Source organism: Tachyglossus aculeatus, chromosome 17 (assembly GCF_015852505.1).
Source record: "Tachyglossus aculeatus isolate mTacAcu1 chromosome 17, mTacAcu1.pri, whole genome shotgun sequence".
In the NCBI taxonomy this organism is placed as follows: domain Eukaryota; kingdom Metazoa; phylum Chordata; class Mammalia; order Monotremata; family Tachyglossidae; genus Tachyglossus; species Tachyglossus aculeatus.
In genome coordinates, this window is record NC_052082.1 from 55010177 (window position 1) to 55031718 (window position 21542).

At 45.6% G+C, this 21542-nt stretch overlaps 1 protein-coding gene across 1 annotated transcript in view; it reads right to left on the minus strand.

Annotated features, from left to right (window-relative positions):
* Window positions 1-16065, minus strand: part of SLC13A5 (solute carrier family 13 member 5) — a 29858-nt gene extending 13793 nt beyond the window's left edge. The window contains 6 exon segments of the mRNA XM_038759382.1: window positions 274-458; window positions 1444-1538; window positions 1540-1581; window positions 2958-3086; window positions 11011-11130; window positions 15890-16065. Of these exon segments, the coding sequence (XP_038615310.1) occupies window positions 274-458; window positions 1444-1538; window positions 1540-1581; window positions 2958-3086; window positions 11011-11112 (553 nt within the window). The 5' untranslated portion in view covers window positions 11113-11130; window positions 15890-16065.
* Between the last annotated feature and the right edge of the window lie 5477 nt (window positions 16066-21542).

Consider the following 21542-nt stretch of genomic DNA (forward strand, 5'->3'; position numbering starts at 1 on the left):
GGACAGGTCACTTCTCTGGGCCTCAGTTCCCCTATCTGTAAAATGGGGATTAAAATTGTGAGACCCAGATGGTACAGGGACCACATCCAACCCCATGACCTCATATCTACCCCAGCACTTAGTACAGCGCCTGGCACATATTAAGCACTTGACAAATACCACAGTTATTATTAATAATATTAAATCCTATTACTGTGACACTTCTCTTTCCTTTTTGATTTCCGGAGGGCTGAGGTTTCTGAGGAAGGAGGGTTCCGCCATTCTAGTCCTCACCCTGCTCGCCTCCCTCTTCCTTTGTCTCCAGTTCAATCTCAGAGAGGCCTTCTTCCATCCCCATTTCCACGTCTTGCAGCTGATTCAGCACGGCCTGCACGATGGGAATCATCATGGCGGTGGTGGCCGTGTTGCTGATCCACATGGACAGGAAAGCGGTGACTCCCATGAAGCCCATCATCAACCTGCAGAGGAAGAACAGAACAGAAGGAGGTGAAATCAACCACTGGAGCCAAGGCCTCAATCCTGTCCGTGACAAGACCGGAGAGCTTCCAATCGCGGCCAGAAAGAGGCTGAACGGAGACCTTCCAGCCTGTAGGCTCATTGGAGCCTGCCTCGCCTCCCAGTTCCCCTAACCTCCCTAAAATCCCCATCCTCCTCATGGTGAAAAGTTAGGCCTTGGGCAGCCCCCCAGATCAAACTGAACTGAAGTATTTGTTCCAGGGGCAGGTGGGAAGTAGAGATTTTACAAGGCTTCCAAGTGATGTGAATCAAAAAAATGCCAAATGAGCCCCGCTCTCCAAAGCCAATTCATGGTATTTGAGGGAGATGGGTTCAGGAATCCCCTGAAGATAAGGAGAAGTCATGAAGAGTCATACAGCTGCAAGCTGTGAAGTCATAAATATGATTGAATGAGTGAAGAGCACCAGGCATTCAGTCAGTGGGATCTATTGAGCACTTATTGCATCCTGAGCACTGTACTAAGTGTTTGTACTCTCCCAACAGCTTATTGTTGGGTAGGGATTGTCTCGGTTGCTGAGTTGTACTTTCCAAGCGCTTAGTACAGTGCTCTGCACACACTAAGCACTCCATAAATACGATTGAATGAATGAATGAATGCACACAAAATGCGCTCAATAAAAACTACTTAATGAACAATCCAATAGAGTCGGTCCTCATGTTTTCTGCGCTCAAGGAACCAGAGAGCTTATCCAATGACTCCAGCTATCGGGGCCCTCCGGGTTGGGGTTGAGGAGTTTGGGGGTGACCAGCCTATCAAGGACCAAAAGGGAGATGGGGGTCGACCTGGCTGATCCAGCCTGCCACCATTAGGTGAAGCTGCAAATAGAACCCCCACAAAAATCGCCAGGGGAGGGGGGCAGCTGGGGTTTTCTGGTTGGCTCTGGTTGTAAGAGATACCCTCAGGAAAAGGAAAGGGGGTGAGATTACAGGGCGGGTTTGGTGCCAACAAGCAGGAGCGATCGCAGGGCGATCCGACGGTGCAAGTTCCAGCGTTCCACGGCCACAGCCACGATCAGCCCCCCCGAGGAACAGCATCGTGGTGTCCTTCAAGTACTGGGTGCACACCTGCAAGAGAGACGCTTCTCATTAGGGAAATGCAGCCGGACCCGGTTCCACTGGGGCCGGGGGAGAGAACGGAATGCTTTTTGACAGAATGGGAGTCTGCTGCGATTCTCGGAAATCCAAGGAGCAACCTGTGTGCCCAGGGCCATGGGAAAAGGGACAGAATCTCAGTCTGGGAACCACTGGGAAAAATTACCAGGAAAACAGAACTTTGGCCATTGACATGGAACTGTGTGTGGTGGGGTAGGATCTTTGCTTACCCCAGGTATGAGCCAGCTTAGGCAAAGGTGTCCCTTTGGAAGGAAAAGTTGAGGAAACAAGGCTGCTTACTAGCAAGAATGTTATTGCTAGAGTAAGTAGTTTAGCTTACTCTAATTAGGTTGTTTATCAATCTTTATGGCTGCTTACAGTATTTTATGGTATTTATGGTAACCATAGTAGTAGTGTACAGTGCTCTGCACACAGTAAGCGCTCAATAAATACGATTGATTGTGTAGTAATTGTATTTATTAAATGCTTACAGTGTGTGCACAGCACTGTACTCCTCTAGACTGTGAGCTCGTTGTGGGCGGGGAATGTGTTTGATATATTTTACTCTCCCAAGCGCTTAAAACAGTGCTTTGCATACAGTAAGCACTCAATACATATGATTATTATTAAATAATAATAAGCACTGGGGGAGACCACAGGTAATAATAATAATGGTATTTGTTAAGCACTTAGGTAGGAATTTGACATGGCCCATGGATGGTAATTATTAAGATCATTCATTCATTCCTTCAACTGTATTTATTGAGCAATTACTGTGTGCAGAGCATTGTACTAAACACTTGGGCAAGTACAATAGAACAATAAACAGACACATTCTCTGCCCACCATGAGCTTCTTACATAGTCTGCTGAGCACTATGGTAGATACAAGATAAACAGATCAGATACAGTATTGGACCCATCTGGGGCTCATCATCTAAAAGATAGGGCAGGGATAAACTGTGAGCTCATTGTGGGCAGGGATTATCTCTCTTTTTTGATGTTTTGTGCTTTCCCAAGTGCTTAGTACAGTGCTCTGCATACAGTAAGTGATCAATAAATATGATTGAATGAATGAATACAGATGAGGAAACTGAGGCACAGAGAGGTCAAGTGGCATGCTTGAGGTCATGTAGCAAGCCAGGGGCTGATTCAAGATTAAAACCTGGGTCTCTTAAAATAAAACTTCTAGAGAGAGATATCAAATCTCCTATTCAGTGATGCCTAAGTGTTTGACCCACAGAGAATAATAATAATAATTGTGGTATTTGTTGGGGCTTACTATATGCCAAGCTCAGAACTAAGTGCTGAGTTAGATCCAAGATAATCAGGTTGAAAACATCCATTTACCTTTTTGGAATCCAAGACTTTGAGCAAAGGGAATAACAGGGCAGGTAAGAGAGATGTGACAGCCAGAGGGATGACTTCTGTGCACCAGTACACTGCCATGAGGAGGATGACGAAGGCGCATTTTGCTTCCTGAAACCCAATCAGAACCGTTCATTATTCAGCTTTTGGGGCCACATTCGACCCTCACCAGCAGAGGTACTGTCCCACTCTAACTCTCCAGGAACCCTCTACCCACATCAGAAACCGAGCAAGACAGCAGACGGAGAAAATTCATATGGCTTGATAATAATATAATAAGGATCATAATAATGATGATGATTCTGATTATAATAACAATATTTGTTAAACTCCTACTACGTGCCAAGCACTGCAATGATGATAATAATAATAATAACAACTGCAGTATTTGTTAAGCGCTTACTATGTGCCAGGCACTGTACTAAGCACTGGGGTAGATACAGGCAAATCGGGTTGGACACAGTCCCTGTCCCACATGGAGTTCAGCCTTAATCCCCTTTGTACAGATGAGGTAACTGAGGTACAGGGAAGTTAAGTGACATGCCCAAGGTCACACAGCAGACAAGTGGCAGAGCCTGGATTAGAACTCAGGGCCTTCTGATTCCCAGTCCCATGCTCTATCCACTAGACCGCACTGCTTCCTACTAAGTCCTGGGGGTAGAAGCAAGCTATAATTCTATTTATCTATTTTGATGCTACTGATGCCTGTCTACTTGTTTTGTCTGCTGTTGTCTGTCTCCCCCTTCTAGACTATGAGCCCATTGTTGGGTAGGGATTGTCTCTGTTGCCAAATTTACTTTCCAAGTGCTTAGTACAGTGCTCTGCACACAGTAAGCGCTCAATAAATACGATTGAATTAATGAACAGGTTTTAAATCCCCATTTTGCAGATGAGGGGATGGAGGCCCAAAACAGTAATAATGACTGTGGTATTTGTTAAGCGCTTACTATGTGTCAAGCAGTGAACTAAGTGCGTGGGTAAATGCAAGGTAATCAGGTCGGATGCAGTACCTGTCCCACATGGGGCTCAAAGTCCAAGTAGGAGGGAAATTAGGCATTGAATTCCCATTTTGAAAGATGAGGGAACTACGACACAGAGAAGTTAAGTGTCTAGCCCAAGGTCACACAGCAGACAAGTGGCAGAGCCGGAATCAGAACCCAGGTTCTCTGACTCTCAGGCCCGTGCTCTTTCCACTAGCCCATGCTGCTTCCCCTTGATCCTCTCACTTAAAATTTACCGAAAGGAACCCAGAGAGACACAGAAACACAGACTCAATGTGGACAGCTGGGAAAATGCCAACAAAGTGTCGAATCAATTTGTACTTATACTTTGTATAACTGCCAGTGTTGCCTTGGGAAATCTCTGTCCTTTTGAGTTTGTTTCCTGCACATTCCAGCACTGCCAGAGCCAGGATACATGGAATTATTGGACTGTACGCTTGCTAGACTGCAAGCTCTTTGAGAGCGGGGATTGTGCCTAGAGATTCTATTGTACTTTCCTAAGTGCTCTGTACAATGCTCTGCACACAATAGGTGTTCGGTAAATAGCATGGATAGTGGATAGAGCACAAGCCTGGGAGCCAGAAGGAGGACCCAGGTTCTAATCTTGACTCCACCACTTGTCTGCTGTGTGCCCTTGGACAAGTCATTTCACTTCTCTGTGCCTCAGTTACTTCCTCTTTAAAATAGGGATTAATATTGTGAGCCTGATGTGAGACAGGGACTGTGTCCAACTCAATTATCCCCAGCGCTTAGAACAGTGCTCGGTACATAGTAAGCGCTTAAATACCATCATCATTATTAGTGACACTGATTGGACTCAACAAATTTTGTAGAAGTAGTAATCAATAGTAGTTTTACTAGGTTCCTTCCTCTATCTGTAATTTATTTTAATGTTCGCCTCTCCCACTAAATTGTAAACTTCTTGAGGGCAGGGATGTGTCTACTTACCTGGTTAGAGGTCTTTCCCTGACTAAGCCCTAATTTCACTTTCTCCCTCTCTCTTCTGCATCACACTTGTCCATGGATCTGTATCCAGGGAAGCAGCATGGCTTCGTGGATAGAGCATGGGCCTGGGAATCAGAAGGATCTACATTCTCATCCCATCTGCTACTTGTCTGCTGAGTGACCTTGGGCAAATCACTTCACTTCTCTTTGTCTCAGATACTTCATGAGTAAAAACGGGGATTAAGACTGAGAGCCCCATAAATAAATGACAGATATGTACATAAGTGCTGTGGGGCTGGGAGGGGGGAGAGCAAGGGGAGCAAATCAGGGCGACGCAGAAGGGAATGGGAGATGAGGAAATGTGGGGCTTAGTCTGGGAAGGCCTCTTGGATGAGATGGGCCTTCAACAAGGCTCATTTAAGCACTTGACATTCACCCCAGTTCCAAAGCACTTATGTCCTTATCTGTAATTTATTTTAATATCTGTCCACCCTTCTAGACTAAGTTCCATGTGAGCAGGAACCAACCAAGTCTACCAACTTTGTTATACCACACTCTCGAGAGTGCTTAGTTAAATGCTCTGCACTCAGTAAAGGCTCAATAAATGCCATTGATTGATGAATTGATTGAAAGCAGAAGTCACAAATTAAAGGGTGAGAATAGGGCTGAGAACACTGAAACCTCCATTTATTTATATGATTTCAAAGATGGGAGTTTCAGCTGACATTTGATCAAAATATTACAGCCTTTGAACTCCTCGTAAGGATAATAGTTTAAGCTTAAACATCATCTGTGCTTCACATGTATCTTTCCTGGATTAGAACTGTCCAAACCACTGTCCTTTGGATTCAATTAGTTAATGAGATATTTTCAGAACCCAGCACTCTGATTATTGGTAAATGGAATCCTGCAATGAAATAGATTACAATCAATGTTTGGGTTCCAAATATAAATAATTCCATAGGGCACGCTTTTTGCATAAAATATAGGGTGATGACTGATTGAAGGTTCATTTGTAATGCTAAAAGGGGCCCCGAAGGGAGAGGTTCTAAGCAGACTTTCATTATTCAATTGTCTACTGCATACTGAAACACTCCCTACCCAAATGAATGCTATCACCAAAACAACCAAATTGTCTGGACTTGGTCCAAGTTCCTTACACTAATTTCGATTCATGCTTATTCTCCTCGGTTACCCCCCATATTATGTCTAGCCTTAGTTCCTTATATATCCATTTGAAGTAGAAAAAGATATTTAGTCAAGAAGCCTTTTGGACCAATTTCAAAAAACAATATTCATGAGCTCTGCAAGTGTTTAGTTTTGGGTTTGTGGTTTTTTGTTTTTTTTTAAAAAAAAAAACTTTTTTATAGTACTTGCTAACTGCTTACTATGTGTCAAGCACCACTCTAAGCGCTGGGGTAGATTCATTCATTCATTCAATCATATTTATTGAGCACTTACTGTGTTCAGAGTACTGTACTAAGCGCTTGTGAAGTACAAGTTGGCAACATATAGAGACGGTCCTTACCCAACAGTGGGTAGCTACAAGTTAATCAGTCTGGTTACAGTCCCTGTCCCATATGGGGCTCACAGCCTAAGGAGGAGGTTTTGAATCCTCATTTTGCAGCTGAGGAAACTGAGGCACAGTGAAGTTAAGTGGCTTGACCAAGGTCACACATCAGGCAAATGGAAGAGCCGGAATTAGAACACAGATCCTCTGACTTCCAGGCCCATGCTTTCTCCACTAGGCCACGCTGCATGTTCTGATGGACCTTTCCATAATCCCTTAAACTATTTATGAGCAGAAAACATGTCTGTCACTTCGGTTATATTGTACTCTCCCAAGCACTTCGTACAGTGCTGGAGGACCTGGGTTCTAATCCCAACTCTGCCACTTCCCTGCAGTGTCATTTCCACTTCGGATCTCAGTTTCCTCATGTGAAATGGGACTGTTCTCCCTCCTACTTAGATTATGTGGGACAGGTACTGGGTCCAGTGTGGTTACGGTATCTAGCCCAACACTTAATATATAGTGCTCGGTGCAGAGTAAGTGCTTAGCAAATACCACATTTATGATTATTATGCTGCCTCAACCTAACACTGCAGTTGCTGCTACCCCCTTACCTCTCTCCCTCAGTTCAATCTCACTGCAAAACAGGAAGCATGTCTCTTGTGATTCTATTCTACTTTCCCAACCTCTCAGCACCGTGCAATATACCCATTGGGTGCTCAGTAAATAGCCTCAGGACGGCTACTACAGCATTGAACTGGGTCCTCCAACCTCTTTCAGTGATCTGCTCCGAAGAGGTCATTCAGAGTAGATTAACGAATGCCACCCGAAAGTGATAGAAAGATCTGTCCCCTCTTTCTCTGCAAAACCAACTGGCTATCAAACTATCCCTGCCTGGGGCAATAACAAGCGAGGCCTTGAGGAAAGAACACGGACTTGGGAGTCAGAAGACTTGGGTTGTAATTCCAGCTTCACCCCTTGCCTGCTGGATGACCCTGGACAAGTCACTTCTCTGGGCCTCAGTTACCTCAGCTTTCAAATGGGGATGTAAAATACCCATTCTCTCTCCCTCCTAAACTGGGAAACCCAAGAGGGACAGGAATGGTGACTGATCTGATTATCTACTTCAGCACTTGGCACAGTGCTTAGCACAGAGTGAGCGCTTAATAAATACCACAATTATTATTAATATCGGCACTCCTTCCCACTTCAAATCCACCGGCCCACAGTCAAGACTTTCTGAAATTTTATCTCCTCCAGGAGGCCTTCCCTGTTTCATTTCTAATCTTCCCCCATTATAATTCTCACTCCCCTGCCGACTGCCACCTCATTCGACTAACCACTTATCCACTTACATCTACCCACCTCACTCCTGTCCATTTTGACAAACAGACCCTGTTATTTAAGCACTTATCAACACGTCCATTTTTTCCTTTCTCTTCTTCAGCTTGTAATTTACTTTGTGTCCATCTCCCCCAGACTCCCTTGACGGCAGGGATTGGGGCTTCTAACCCTACTGTATCCTCCCAAGTGCAAGTCCCATGCTCCAAGCACAGTAAGTGCCCAATTAATATTATTGACTGATCGATTAATTCCAGATTCAGAATTCATTTTTGCAAGCTTGTTTATTTTTGAGGGGGGGGAGGGTTATGGCAGTTGTTAAGAACTCACAAAGTGCAAGACACTGTACTAAGCTCTGGGGTAGATACAAGCTAATCAGGTTGGGCCCAGTCCCTTTCCCACATGGGGCTCAGTCTTAATCCCCATTTTGCAGATGAGGGAACTGAGGTAACTTGTTACACAGTGGCAAGTGGCTGAGCCAGGAGTATAACCCAGGTCCTTCTGAATTAAATTCTCTGTGCCTCAGTTCCCTCATATGTAAAATGGGGATTAAGACTGTGAGCCTCACGTGGGACAACCTGATTACCTTGTATCTACCCCAGAGTTTAGTACAGTACCTGGCTCGTAGTAAGTGCTCAACAAATACCAGAATTACCAGGTCTGACTCCCAGACCTGTGCTCTATCCATTAGGTCATGCAGCTTCTCTCATTTTTATAAAGTAGACACCGCTTTGAGTTCCAGGAACGAGAGTACTGAATCCTCCTGATTACTTCCGCATTTAAAATGATCCAGGCTGTGGAAGGTCAGCCTGCTAGTAAGCTTTTAGCAGGCAAATAAAAGAACTTGGCAATAAACAAACAAGCCCACACACTAGGAGAGTATTTACCTGCAAGAACCCAGAGGATATCTGAAGTTGAACTTCAAAGTGGATTTAAAAAATAAACCCAGCTCCTCAACACAAACTGTAGCTGGTCCCCAAAACAGCAGTCCTTAGCATGTTACCGAGCTGGCCATAAAAGCCACTCTGGACCCACATGGCTTTTCTTTTATGTTTGTTCCATCTCCCTTTCCAACCTAATTAAATCTCCCCAAACCACTGGAACAGAACTGTGAGGAACCCAGTTCATTTGCCAGAGGAAAGAATTATTTGCAGATCTAAAAGCTGAACTCACTTCACCTAAAAAACTCACGTGGGTTTTCTTTCATGTTTGCTCCTTCTCCCTCTCTTTCCTAATTAAATCTCCCCACACCTCTGAGACAGAACTTTGAGGAATCCAGTTCATTCATCAGAGGAGAGGCATTTGCAGTCCTAAAAGTTGGACCCACTTCACCTAAAAAAAAAAACACCTCAATCCATAGCTTCAGAGGAGGGGTTGGATATTTCAGGACCAAAGTGGCATTAGAAATTGATCACACAGATGCTTTGCATTTCTGTAGGATCCCCTGAAAAACAAGCCAATTGTAATAGACCCACCAAACTACCTGGTTAAAACGAGTGTTCCTTGCAGCGGATCAAAAGGTGCAGTAATAGCGATGAGGATAGGTCTGGTAGTTTAACGGCACCGTTCTTCAGTAAATAGAAATTAAAATAAACCCACTAAGGGCATCATCTTGCCTTTAGTCTGGATGATTCCAGAGGCCTACGTTCCCCGTGATTGGGTAACTACTGGAAACTAAAAATTAGTCCAACTGAACAGTTACTTCTGTTCAAAACTCAAGCACTCGCAGCTGAGGTTTCTGGTTACCAGACGGTTACTCCGGGTGCTGAAGTGAAGAAGGCATTGAAAGGATCCCAGTGATTAGAGTATGGGCCTGGGAATCAGAAGGACCTAGGTTCTAATCGCAGCTCTTCCGCCTGTCTACTGTGGGACCTTGGGCAAGTCATTTCACTTCTCTGTGTCTCAGTTGCCTCATTTGTGGGGATTAAGACTGTGAGCCCCATGTGAGATATGGACCATGTCCAACCTGATAAGCTTGTATCTAGCAGCGCTTTGTACAGTGCCAGGCATGTAAGAAGCGCTTAAACAAATACCATTTCAAAAAAGGCACTGTAGCACACACAAGGAGCTCACTTTACTTCTCTATGTCTCAATTTCCTCATTTGAATACCTTTCCTCCCCCCCTTTAAGATTGTAGGCTTTGTGTGGGATTGGGGCTTTTGCCTAATCTGATTGAACTGCATCTACCCCGGCACTTAGCACAGTGCTGGATTAATCAATCGTATTTATTGTGCACTTTCCATGCCCTGAGGGCTGTACTAAATGCTTAGGAAAGTACAATATAACGGAGTTGGTATAACTCATCCCCTCCCCCCACAATGAATGTACAGTCTAGAGTTTACAGTCTTGATACATAGTAAAGTGCCTGACAAATATTACAAATATAACAAATATATTATTAGGATTGGGAGGGAGTAGGGAGAATAAGCCTACCAACTCTAGCTACTCATTAAATGTGGTTGATTGATGGATTTATTACCATAGTTGTAATTTACTTATTTAAATAATGCCCATCTCCCCTTCTAGACTATAAGCTCACTGTGGACAGGGAACGTTTCTACAGACTGTTATAGTGTGATAGGGCACTCTCCCAAGTGCTTATTACAGTGCTTGCACAGAGTAAGTGCTCAATAAATAAGAATAATAATAATAGTGGTGTTTGTTGAGCACCTACTATGTATCAGGCACTGTAGTACAGGCTCTGGGTAGATACAAGATAATCAGTTTGGACACAGTCCCTGTTCCCTATCCCATTCTCAATCCCCATTTTCTAGATGAGGTAATTGAGGCCCAAATAATAATAATAAAAATAATAACTGTGGTATTTGTTAAGCATTCACTGTGTGCCAGGCACTGTATCAAGCGCTGAGGTGGAGACAAGCAAATCAGTTTGGACCCAGTCCCTGTCCCCCCTGGGGTTCCTAATCTCAATCCCCATTTTCCAGATGAAGTCACTGAGACCCAGAGAATAATAATAATAACTGCGGTATTTGTTAAGCACTTACTGTGTGCCAGGCACTGTACTAGTAGCTCTGGGGTGGAGATAAGCAAATCGTGTTGGACCCAATCCCTGTCCCCCCTGGGTTCCCAATCTCAATCCCCCCTTTCCAGACGAGGTCCCCGAAGCCCAGAGAAGCGAAGTGACCTGTCCAAGGTCCCCCAGCAGACAGAGGCGGCAGCGGCGGGATTAGAACCCAGATCCTTCTCATAGCCAAGGGGGTGGGGGGAGCAGGTTTACCTGGGTCCCAATGGAGATGAGCAGAGGCAGGAGGATGACGGGCGTGAAGAACAAGATGAAGAAGTTCTTGAACTTGGAGATGTAACTGAGGAGCGGGGCCATGGTTCCTCCGGGGCTGAGCTGAGCCAGAGACCACAAGCCAGTGGCCGCTTTAAGGCGGGAGGGCGGAAGGAGCCCCCGCCCCCTCCCCGGACCTCTCCCCATTTACCGGCCATCCCAACGGCCCCCAACTGCCCCGGCCCGGGCCCGCCGGACACAGGCGTCCCGGATCCTCGCGACCCCCGCCCCCATCCCCTCCCTCCCCTTTTTCCCCTTTTCCTTGTCAACCCGACCCTCACTCCAGCCCCCCTCCCCAAGACCCCCAGTCCCTTTTCCCAGCCCCCTGGACATCCTCCCCTCCCCCCAGCCCCTTCCCCCCTCGGATCCCCGCCCCCTTCTCCCCCTTTCCTTCTCACCCCCCTCTCCCTCCAGGCCCCCAATTCCCCCCAATTCCTTTTCCCAGCCCCCTGGACATCCTCCCCTCCCCCCAGCCCCTTCCCCCTCTGACCCTTTCTCCCCCCCACCCCGGACTCCCTTCTTCCCCCCTTTCCCTTTCCTTCTCACCCCCGACCCCCTCCAGCCCCTCCCCCCAAGACCCCCACGGATGATCCCCCTAATTCCTTTTCCCAGCCCCCTGGACACCCTCCCCTTCCCTCAGCCCGTTCCCCCTTGGACCCCCTCCCCCCCTTTCCCCCCTTCCCCTTTCCTTCTCACTCCCGACCCCCCCCCCAGCCCCCAAGACCCCTAATTGCCCCCAATTCCTTTTCCCAGCCCCCTGGACATCCTCCTCTCAGCCCGTTCCCCCTCGGACCCCCGCCCCCCTTTTCCTCCCCACTCTTCCCCTTTCCTTCTCACATCCCTCTCCCTCCAGCCCCCCTCCCCAAGACCCCCAATTACTTTACCCAGCCCCCGGACATTCTCCCCTCCCCCCAATCCATTCCCACTCATTCATTCAATCGTATTTATTGAACGCTTACTGTGTGCAGAGCACTGTACTAAGCGCTTGTGAAGTACAAATGGGCAACATATGGAGACGGTCCCTACCCAACAACGGGCTCACAGTCTAGAGGGGGGAGACAGACAACAAAACAAGTAGACAAGTGTCAATACCATCAATACCATCAACATAAAGAGAATTATAGATAAAGACATCATTAATAAAATAAATAGAATAATAAATATATACAGATAGACACAAGTGCGGCGGGGAGGAGTAGAGCAGAGGGAGGGAGTCGGAGCGCTGGGGAGGGGAGGAGGAGCAGAGGAAAAGGGCGCTCAGTCTGGGAAGGCCTCCTGGAGGAGGTGAGCTTTCACCCTTTCCCTCCCCTTCCCTTCTGACCCCCGACCCCCCATCCAGCCCCCTCCCCAAGACTCCCACGCATGATACCCTAACTCCTCTTCCCGTAATAATAATGATGGTATCTGTTAAGCGCTTACTATATTCCAAGCACTGTTCTAAGCGTCGGGGGGGGATACAAGGTAATCAGCCTGTCCCGCGTGAGGCTCACAGCCTCCATCCACATTTTACAGATGAGTTAACTGAGGCACAGAGAAGTAAAGTGACTTACCCAAGGTCACACAGCAGACAAGTGGCGAAGTTGGTATTTGAACCCACGACCTCTGACTGCCAAGCCCGGGCTCTTTCCACTAAACCACGCTGCTTCTCAACTTTTCCAACGCCTCTCCATCCCCGAGGACCTCGGAGAGGAAGGGACTCTCTCCCTATAGACTGTAAACTCGTCTCCCAAGCGCTTAGTACAGTATTTTGCACACCGTAGGCGCTCAATAAATACAATTATTAATAATAATAATAATAATAAGCAGGGAACGTGTCTGTTAAATGGTTACATTGTATTAAATGCATTAATTCATTCAATCGCATTTATTGAGCGCTTACTGCTTGCTGAGCACTGTACTAAGCCCTTGGGAGAGTACAACTTACTTGCGTCCACCCCAGCGCTTAGTACAGGGCCTGACACATAGTAAGCTCTTAAAAACCACAATTATAATTATTATTATTATTACAACAACAGACACATTCCTTGCCCACAACGACTTCGCAATCTCTAGCGGGAGCCAGACAATACACATTATCATTGCTATTATTAATATTTATTGAGCGTTTACTGTGTGCAAAGCACTATACTAAGCGCGTGGGAGAGTACAATAGAACATCAGACATATTCCCTGCCCACAAGAAGTTACAGATTATACAGAAGTACAGATTGTCCTCTCCCAAGAGCTTAGTACAGTGCTCTGCACACAGTAAGCTCTCAGTAAATACGACTGACTAAGCGCTTTGGAGAGTACAGTAGAACATCAGACATTCCCTGCCCACAATAAATTACAGGTTGTACAGAGCGACAGATTGTCCTCTCCCAAGCGCTTAGTACGGTGCTCTGCACATAGTAAGCACTCAATAAATACGATTGACTGACTGACTAAGCGCTTGGGAGAGTACAATAGAATCAGACACATTCCCTGCCCACAAGAAGTTACAGATTGTACAGAAGTACAGATTGTCCTTTCCCAAGTGCTTAGTACAGTGCTCTACACACAGTAAGAGCTCAATGAATACGATTGACTGACTGACTGACTAAGCGCTTGGGAGAGTACAGTAGAACATCAGACATTCCCTGCCCACAATAAATTACAGGTTGTACAGAGGGACAAATTGTTTTCTCCCAAGCGCTTAGTACAGTGCTCTGCACAGAGTAGGCGCTCAATAAATAGAATTGTCTGACTGACTTCTCTCTCTCCTCCTTCTCTTCCTCCCCTCCCGCGCCCCCAAGTGGCGACCAGAAGCCGGAGCTCTGGAAGCCCAGTGAGCTGATTAGTTTTTCTCCCTGAAGAGGGAGAGGTCCATGCGGCCCACTGGAAACAGCAAGAGCCTGGAAATCCGAGGACCTGGCTCCTAAAATCCTGGCTCCACCGCCCGCCTCCTGTGTGACGCCGAGTCCATCGCTTAACTTCTCTGTGTCATTCATTCAATCATATTTATTGAGCACTTACTGTGTGCAGAGCACCGTACTAAGCGCTTGAAGGAGATGTCCCTATTTCCTCATCTGTAAAATGGGTATTCATTATCACTTCACCTGCCCCATGTGATGCAGAGACCGTATCTGATCCGATTGTGTTGTATCTACCCCTTAGTACAAGGCTTGGCCCTATAGCTTTGATAGAAATAATAATAATAATGGCATTTGTTAAGCGCTTACTATGTGCCAGGCACTGTACTAAGTGCTGGGGTGAATACAAGCAAATCGGGTTGGTCACAGCCCGTCCTACCTGGGGCTCACAGTCTCAATCCCCATTTTACAGATGAGGGAATTGAGGCCCAGAGAAGTGAAGTGACTTGCCCAAGGTCACACAACAGACAAGACAGAGCTGAGATTAGAACTCATGCCCTTCTGACTCCCAGGCTGTTGCTCTATCCACTATGCCAGGCTGCTTGAAAATACAATAAAGGCTGCTTTACGAATACAACAGTTAATTATTTGGGGAGGTGGGATTAAGCAGCCCCTATACATACATATTTTTGCCTGAAAATTGGCTTTCTCCAGGCATTCTATTTTTGCAAACTAAAAAGTCATTGAAAACAGAGTTTTACATCCCTAAGACAATGAGAAAACCTGTACAGATTCTGAGCTCGGACTCCACCAGTACACAAGTGTGTCAGCCTGGTGACAGCTAAGCATTCCAACAGCATGGGATGCTGAGTGTACTCCATTTTTCTGTGTTCAGAGCACTGTACTAAGCACTTGGGAGAGTACGATATAGTTAGTAGACACAACCCTACTCTCGAGGAGCTACTAATCTAGTTTATAATCTCTAGCCCCAGGGGAGAGAGGGAGAGCATGGATTCTATGCCCATTTTACAGATGACGAAACTGAGCCATGAGGAAGATCCTTATCTAAGGTCTCACAGCAAGCCAGTGGCAGAACTAGAATCCACAACTCCCGACTGAGTCCAATACTCTTTCCACTAGGCCACACTCCCTAAGATGGAGCACTGTCAAGCATTTGGGAGCATTCAACTGAATCAGAAGACACAATTATTTCCCTCAAGGAGACTGCGGTAGAAAGGGGCAGACTGAAGAATTTGTTTTCAGACTGCCACCTGCCTATTATTTAAACTTTTATATTTTTAAACTTTTTTGGCTGTGGTTAATCATCATTGCCATCCCTAGTACAGAAAGCAGTATGGCCTAGTGGATAGAGCCCGGGCCTGAGAGTCTGAGGACCTGGGTTCTAAACCCACCTCAGCCACTTGTCTGCTCAGTGACTTTGGGCAAGTCCCTTTACGTATCTGGGCCTTTGTTCTCACATCTGTAAAATGGGGATTGAGTTTGTGAGCTCCACATGGGACAGGGACTGTACTAAATCCAGCTATCTTGTGCCTACCTTCAGGGCTTAGTACAGTGCCTGACACATAGTAAGCGCTTAATAAGTAATGATAATAATGATTAGGTATTTGTTAAGCACTTACTATGTGCCAAGCACTGTTCTAAGCACTGGGGTACATACAAGGTAATCAAGTTTCCCATGAGGGGCTCTCAGTTTTAATCCCCATTTTACAGATGAGTTAACTGAGGCACAGAGAAATTAAGTGACTTGACCAAGGTCACACAGCAGAGAAGTGGAGGAGCTGGGATTATAATTTAACTTCTCTGTGCACATCACAACTTCTCTGTGCTTAGGACAGTGCTTGGCACATAGTAAGCACTTAACAAATACCATTATTATTATTTCCCCACATCCTAACTCCCAACACCACCCTGGCTTCTTTTTAACTCAGTTCCTAATTGTAATCCCATTAATTCTGGGTTCAAATACATACCTAGATGTGAAGGGTGGAGTTGGAAGAAATCACTCCAAGCAGAGTTCTCAATATAACCTGCAGAAAGCAGATCTCGGAGGTAAAATTTACTCTGTAGAGGATGTAAATGGTGGAAAGTCTTCTAAAGTGTAGTAAATTCCCACCAGAACCTGCATTCGTCATCCAAATTCAGAGTGAGCTCACCATTGCCCCAAACAGCAAACAGGTAAAATCAGTTGGCTCTGACCAGTCTTCATTTCACCTCTCAGGCAACCCAGAAGAGAAAACAGGTGTGAATCAGTCATTGAAATCAATGGCTTTTATCTGTTTCAAACGATCTTCCCCTTCCCATTGGCTGAAATGACTTGCCCCACAGACAAAGTGGCAAAGAGAGACAGATAAGGAAATTCCCCGAGAATACTCAAAGTCCTTCAACAGATTCTTTAGTTTCTTCTTTTGGAAAGCAGGGACAGAAAGAGGGGACAGAGAATTTGGAACAAAAGGGAGGTCCTGACATCTTTCTGAAGGAACACGTTTTAAGCCGGCGAACGTGTTGACAACTCTGGGAAGGATTAACTGACTGGGGCAAAAGGAAAGGGGAATTTATGCCAGTCTCCTGGATCTCAGCTTCCTCCCTCTAAACATTTCCCCGAAGAATATTGGTCTCAGCAATACCATTGAGAAGACTGGGTCGTTGTTAGTTCATTCACATAACTTGACTGAAAAGATCCCTCTCAGTTCTGCATACCAAGCTGGTGGGAAAAAAAAAGGAGCTACACAGCAAATAAATCTTCAAGCCTGCCCCATCTCCATAAGGGAGGCAGCCTGAAATGACACACAGAGCTCGTGAATTTGGCACACTTCAAAATGAGCCGACGACAGAAAAAAAACCCCAAAACTCATTAATACTGGATTCCTGAAACCAAAATGCAGGTCACTTCTCCTCAATTCAGTATCCTTAGAAATTCAGTGTCAGCCTCAATAAAGCAAAGAGAGAGGGAAATGTGTTTGCATATGCATTTCATGAGCTCCTGTGAGTTTCCAGTATGAGGACGCAACTGTGTTTCTGTTTCATTCATTCGGTCATATTTATTGAGTGCTTACTGTGTGCAGAGGACCATCTTGCGGCTGGTATCGTTTGAGCAGTTGAGCCTCCAACAGTGATGCTGCTATCAGATGAGAGGAAACTGAGGTTTTGTTTCAAAAAGCAAGGCCGACTAGTAAAAAGAACACGGTGCTGGGAGTCAGAGGATCTGGTTTTGAATCCTGGTTCCAACCACTTGTCCGCTCTGTGACCTTTAGTACAGTGTTCTGCATTCAGTAAGCACTCATTAGATATGATTGATTGACTGACCTTGGGCAAGTCACTTAATTTCTCTGTGCCTTGGATTCCTCACCTGTGACATGGGGATTAAATGCTACTCCTTCCTACTTAGACTGTAAACCCCATTTGAGGTAAGGACTGTATCCACCATGATTATCTTGTTTCTACCCCAGAGTTTAATACCTGAAAAGCCCCTGTTCCATATGGGGCCCACAGGGTTTAACGGGGAGAGAGGACAGGTATTTTATCTCCATTTTACAGATGAGGAAACTGAGGCACAGAGAAGTTTAAATAACTTGCCCATGGCTATAAAACAGGCAAGTGGCAGAGCTGGGTTTAGAACCCTGGTCCCCTGACTCCCAGGCCCATGCTCTTTCCAGTAATAATAATAATAATATTTATGGTATTTGTTAAGCACTTACTATGTGCCAAGCACTGGTCAAGCACTGGGATAGATACAAGGTAATCAGGTTGTCCCACATGGGGCTCACAGTCTTAATCTCCATTTTACAGATGAGGTAACTGAGGCTCAGAGAAGTGAAGTGGCTTGCCCAAGGTCACACAGCAGATTAGTGGCAGAGTCGGAATTAGAACCACAACCTCTGACTCCCAAGCCCAGGCTCATTCCACTAAGCCATGCTGCTTCTCCAAAGACCTTGCTTTTCCACTAGGCCATACTACCTCCTTAATCGTTCATTATTTAACTTACTAAATGTGGTATTTGTTAAGTGCTAACTATGTGCCAAACAGTATACTTACCCTTGGGGTAGACAAAAAATAATGAGATCAGATACAGACCCTTTCCCACATGGGGCTCAAGTCTAAGCAAGAAGGAGAACAGGTATTCAATCTCCATTTTACAAATGAAGAAACTGAGACACAGAGAAATTATGTGACTTGCCCAAGTCCCCACAGCAGGAGATAAAATAACAAATTCCCCTTTTACCTCTATGTGCTACTCGAATCTAAGAGGCTTTAAAAACTTTTCTACAACTTGAGGGGTGATTTATCTTTTTCATGCAAAGTCTTGCCCACCTCTAAAGAGTGGTTATTGTCTGTTTCATCAAAGGACAACTATTTCTTAAAGATACATTACCTTTCCCCCACCCACCCACCCCATCCTTCTCAGAGAAAACTTCTCCAACTGGTCTTTCCCAGTCTCTAAGGGGTGCAGGAACAAGGGATAATAATAATGATGGCATTTGTTAAGCGCTTACTACATTCATTCATTCATTCATTCAATTGTATTTATTGAGCACTTACTGTGTGCAGAGCAGTGTACTAAGTGCTTGGGAAGTACAAGTTGGCAACATATAGAGACGGTCCCTACCCAACAACAGGCTCACAGTCTAGAAGGAGGAAGCACTGTTCTAAGCGCTGGGGTAGGTACAAGGGAATCAGGTTGTCCCATGTGGGGCGCACAGTCTTAATCCCCATTTTACAGATGAGGGAACGGAGGCACAGAGAAGTGAAGTGACTTGTCCAAGGTCACAGAGAGAAGCGGAGAAGTGGCAGAGCCAGGATTAGGGATAGCTCTAGGCCAAGTCAGATGCTGTCACAGAGCCAGTTGGAGAAATCCTCACTGCTGCCAACTTCGGGGAAGGATACTGGCTCCCAGGAACCATTTTTACCGGGAACTTAAACGAAGCAGGATTTTCTCATTCACGAGGTGGGTTGATCGGCAAACTCAAGGGATGTGGGGAAAGTCCAAATTGAGTCAGGAGACGACAGACCGGATTCCCGGCAGCTTTGCTGGCTTGGCAATTGGTAGCCGAGTTTGGGGATGCAAAATGCTTTGTCACATCGTCGTGGTGACCGTGTCCCACCCTAACCCTCATCAACCTTGCCAATTCGTACAGAACAAGCACAGATGCTGCTCCTATCTTATTTACATGGATTCCGAGCAATTCTCTCCATTTAATTGCATCATTTATGGTACAAAACTCCAAACAAACACCCCCACCTTCTTTCTTCATCCGCCATTTCTTTCTGGTGGCTGGATAGGGCAATCAAAAAGTAATAGGGTCATGGCCTAGTGGAAAGAGCACGGGCCTGAGAGTCAGAAGGACCTGGGTTCTCATCCTGGCTCCTCCACTTGTCTGCTGTGTGACCTTGGACAAGTCACTTCCCTCCTCTGTGCCTTAGTTATCTCATCTATAAAATGGGATTAAGACTGTGAACCCCATGTGGGACAGGGACTATGTCCCACTTGAGAAAATTGTAAAATTGTATCTACCCCAGGGCTTAGTACAGCGTCTGACATCTAGTCAGCTCTTAACAAATACTATTTAAAAAAAATAAACAGTGACTGCTGAACCTTACTACCAAAGAAAGAGTTGAAACCCCTCATTTCTATTGGAAGAGAAGCCAAGGTTGAGCTCCAAGTATTCTGCTGGCCAGGGTGAAGGAGGATGAGGACAGGAAAGCTGGAGAAAAGAGGGACCCCTCCCCCTTACTCCCTACCAGTGAAGGCTGGCAGGCAGATCTTGAGTTACCTACCTCCCGTCCTGCTGCCTCTTCCTCCAGTGGGTAGGGGAAGGGAGAATCCACATGGCTAGTGGAAAGAGCACGTGTCCGGGAGTCTGAGGACCTGGTTCTAATTCCAGCTCCACCAGATGTCTGCCCCGTGTGACCTTGGGCAAGTCTGGGCCTCAGTGAGCCTCTGTGGGACAGGGACTGTGTCCAACTTGATCATCTTGTATCTATCCCAGAGGTTAGTACAGTGCCTGGCACATAATCATAATTCAAATAATAATTATAATATTCGTTAAGTGCTTATTGTGTGCCAGGCACTCTACTAAGCGCTGGGGTGGGTACAAGCTAATCAGTTGGACACATCCCTGTCCCATGTGGGGATCACAGTCTCGATCCCCATTTTACAGATGAAGTGACTGAGGCACAGAGAAGTGGAGTGACTAGCCCAAGATCACATAGCAGACAAGTGGCAGAGGTGGGATTAGAACCCATGACCTGACTCCTAGCCCTGTGCTCTATCCATTATACAATGCGGCTTCTCATAGTAAGAACTTAACAAATATCACAATTACTATCATCATCATCATTATTATTATTATCTTGTATCTACCCCAGTACTTACTACAGTTCCTGGCACATAGTAAGAACTTTTAAGAAATACCATAAAAATATTTTTAAAAGGTAGGAAAGAAATAGGTGAAGAGTAATAATTATTATTAACAATAATAAATAATTATAGTACTTAATAACAATAATAGTATTTGTTAAGTGCTTACTATGTGACAAGCACTGGGGTAGATACAAGGTAATTAAATTGTTCCAGAGGGGCTCACAGTTTTAATCCCCATTTCACAGATGAGGTAACTGAGGTACAGAGAAGTTAAGTGGCTTGCCCAGTGTAACACAGCAGATGAGTGGCAGAGGCAGGATTAGAACCCACAACCTCCAACTCCCAAGCCCGTGCTCTTCCCACTAAGCCACACTGCTTCTCTAAACAGCATAGTAAGCGCTTCTCTTGTTAAGGGCTTACTATGTGCCAGGCACTGTACTAAATGCTGGGATAGGTACAAGATAATCAGGTTGGACTCAGTCCCTGCCCCACATTGAGCTTATGCCCTTAAGCCCCATTGTTTACAGATGAGGTAACTGAGGCACAGAGAAGTCAAGTGACTTTCCCAAGGTCACACAGCAGGCAGGTGGTGGAGTCAGAATTATCTACTAGATAAACCACCCTGCCCCAAGGGAAAAGGCAGCTTCCCAGACCTGGGGCCACTGGGACAAAGTTCTTCTTTAAAAAAAAAATCACTGTTTGGACAAGATTGTGCTAACATCCCTGGCCAGACTGCTGATCTTTCCATCTTGCCACTGAACCCTCTCCCACATCCTGCCTCTGGCCTGGAATGTCCTCTCTCCTCAAATCTGACAGACAATGACTCTCCTTCACTTCAAATCCTTACTGAAGGCACATCATCTCCTCCAAGAGGCCTTCCCAGACTAAGCGTTCCTTTCTTCTTCTCCCTCTCCCTTCTGCCTCATTCTCACTTGCTCCCTTTATTCATCCCCCTCCCCAGCCCCACAGCACTTGGGTCTGTACCTTTAATGTATTTATTTCTAGTAATGTGTGTCTCCCCTTCTGGATTTTAAGCTCATTGTGGGCAGGGAATACTGTTATATTGTATAGTTGTATTGTATAATATACAATATACAATGCACAATATGATATACAATTATATTGTATAATATAACAATGATATCTATAATTCTGTTTATCTATTTTGATGCTATTGATGCCTATCTACTTGTTTTGTTGTCTGTCTCCCCCCATCTAGACTGTGAGCCCATTGTTGGGTAGGGATTGTCTTCATTTGTTGCCGA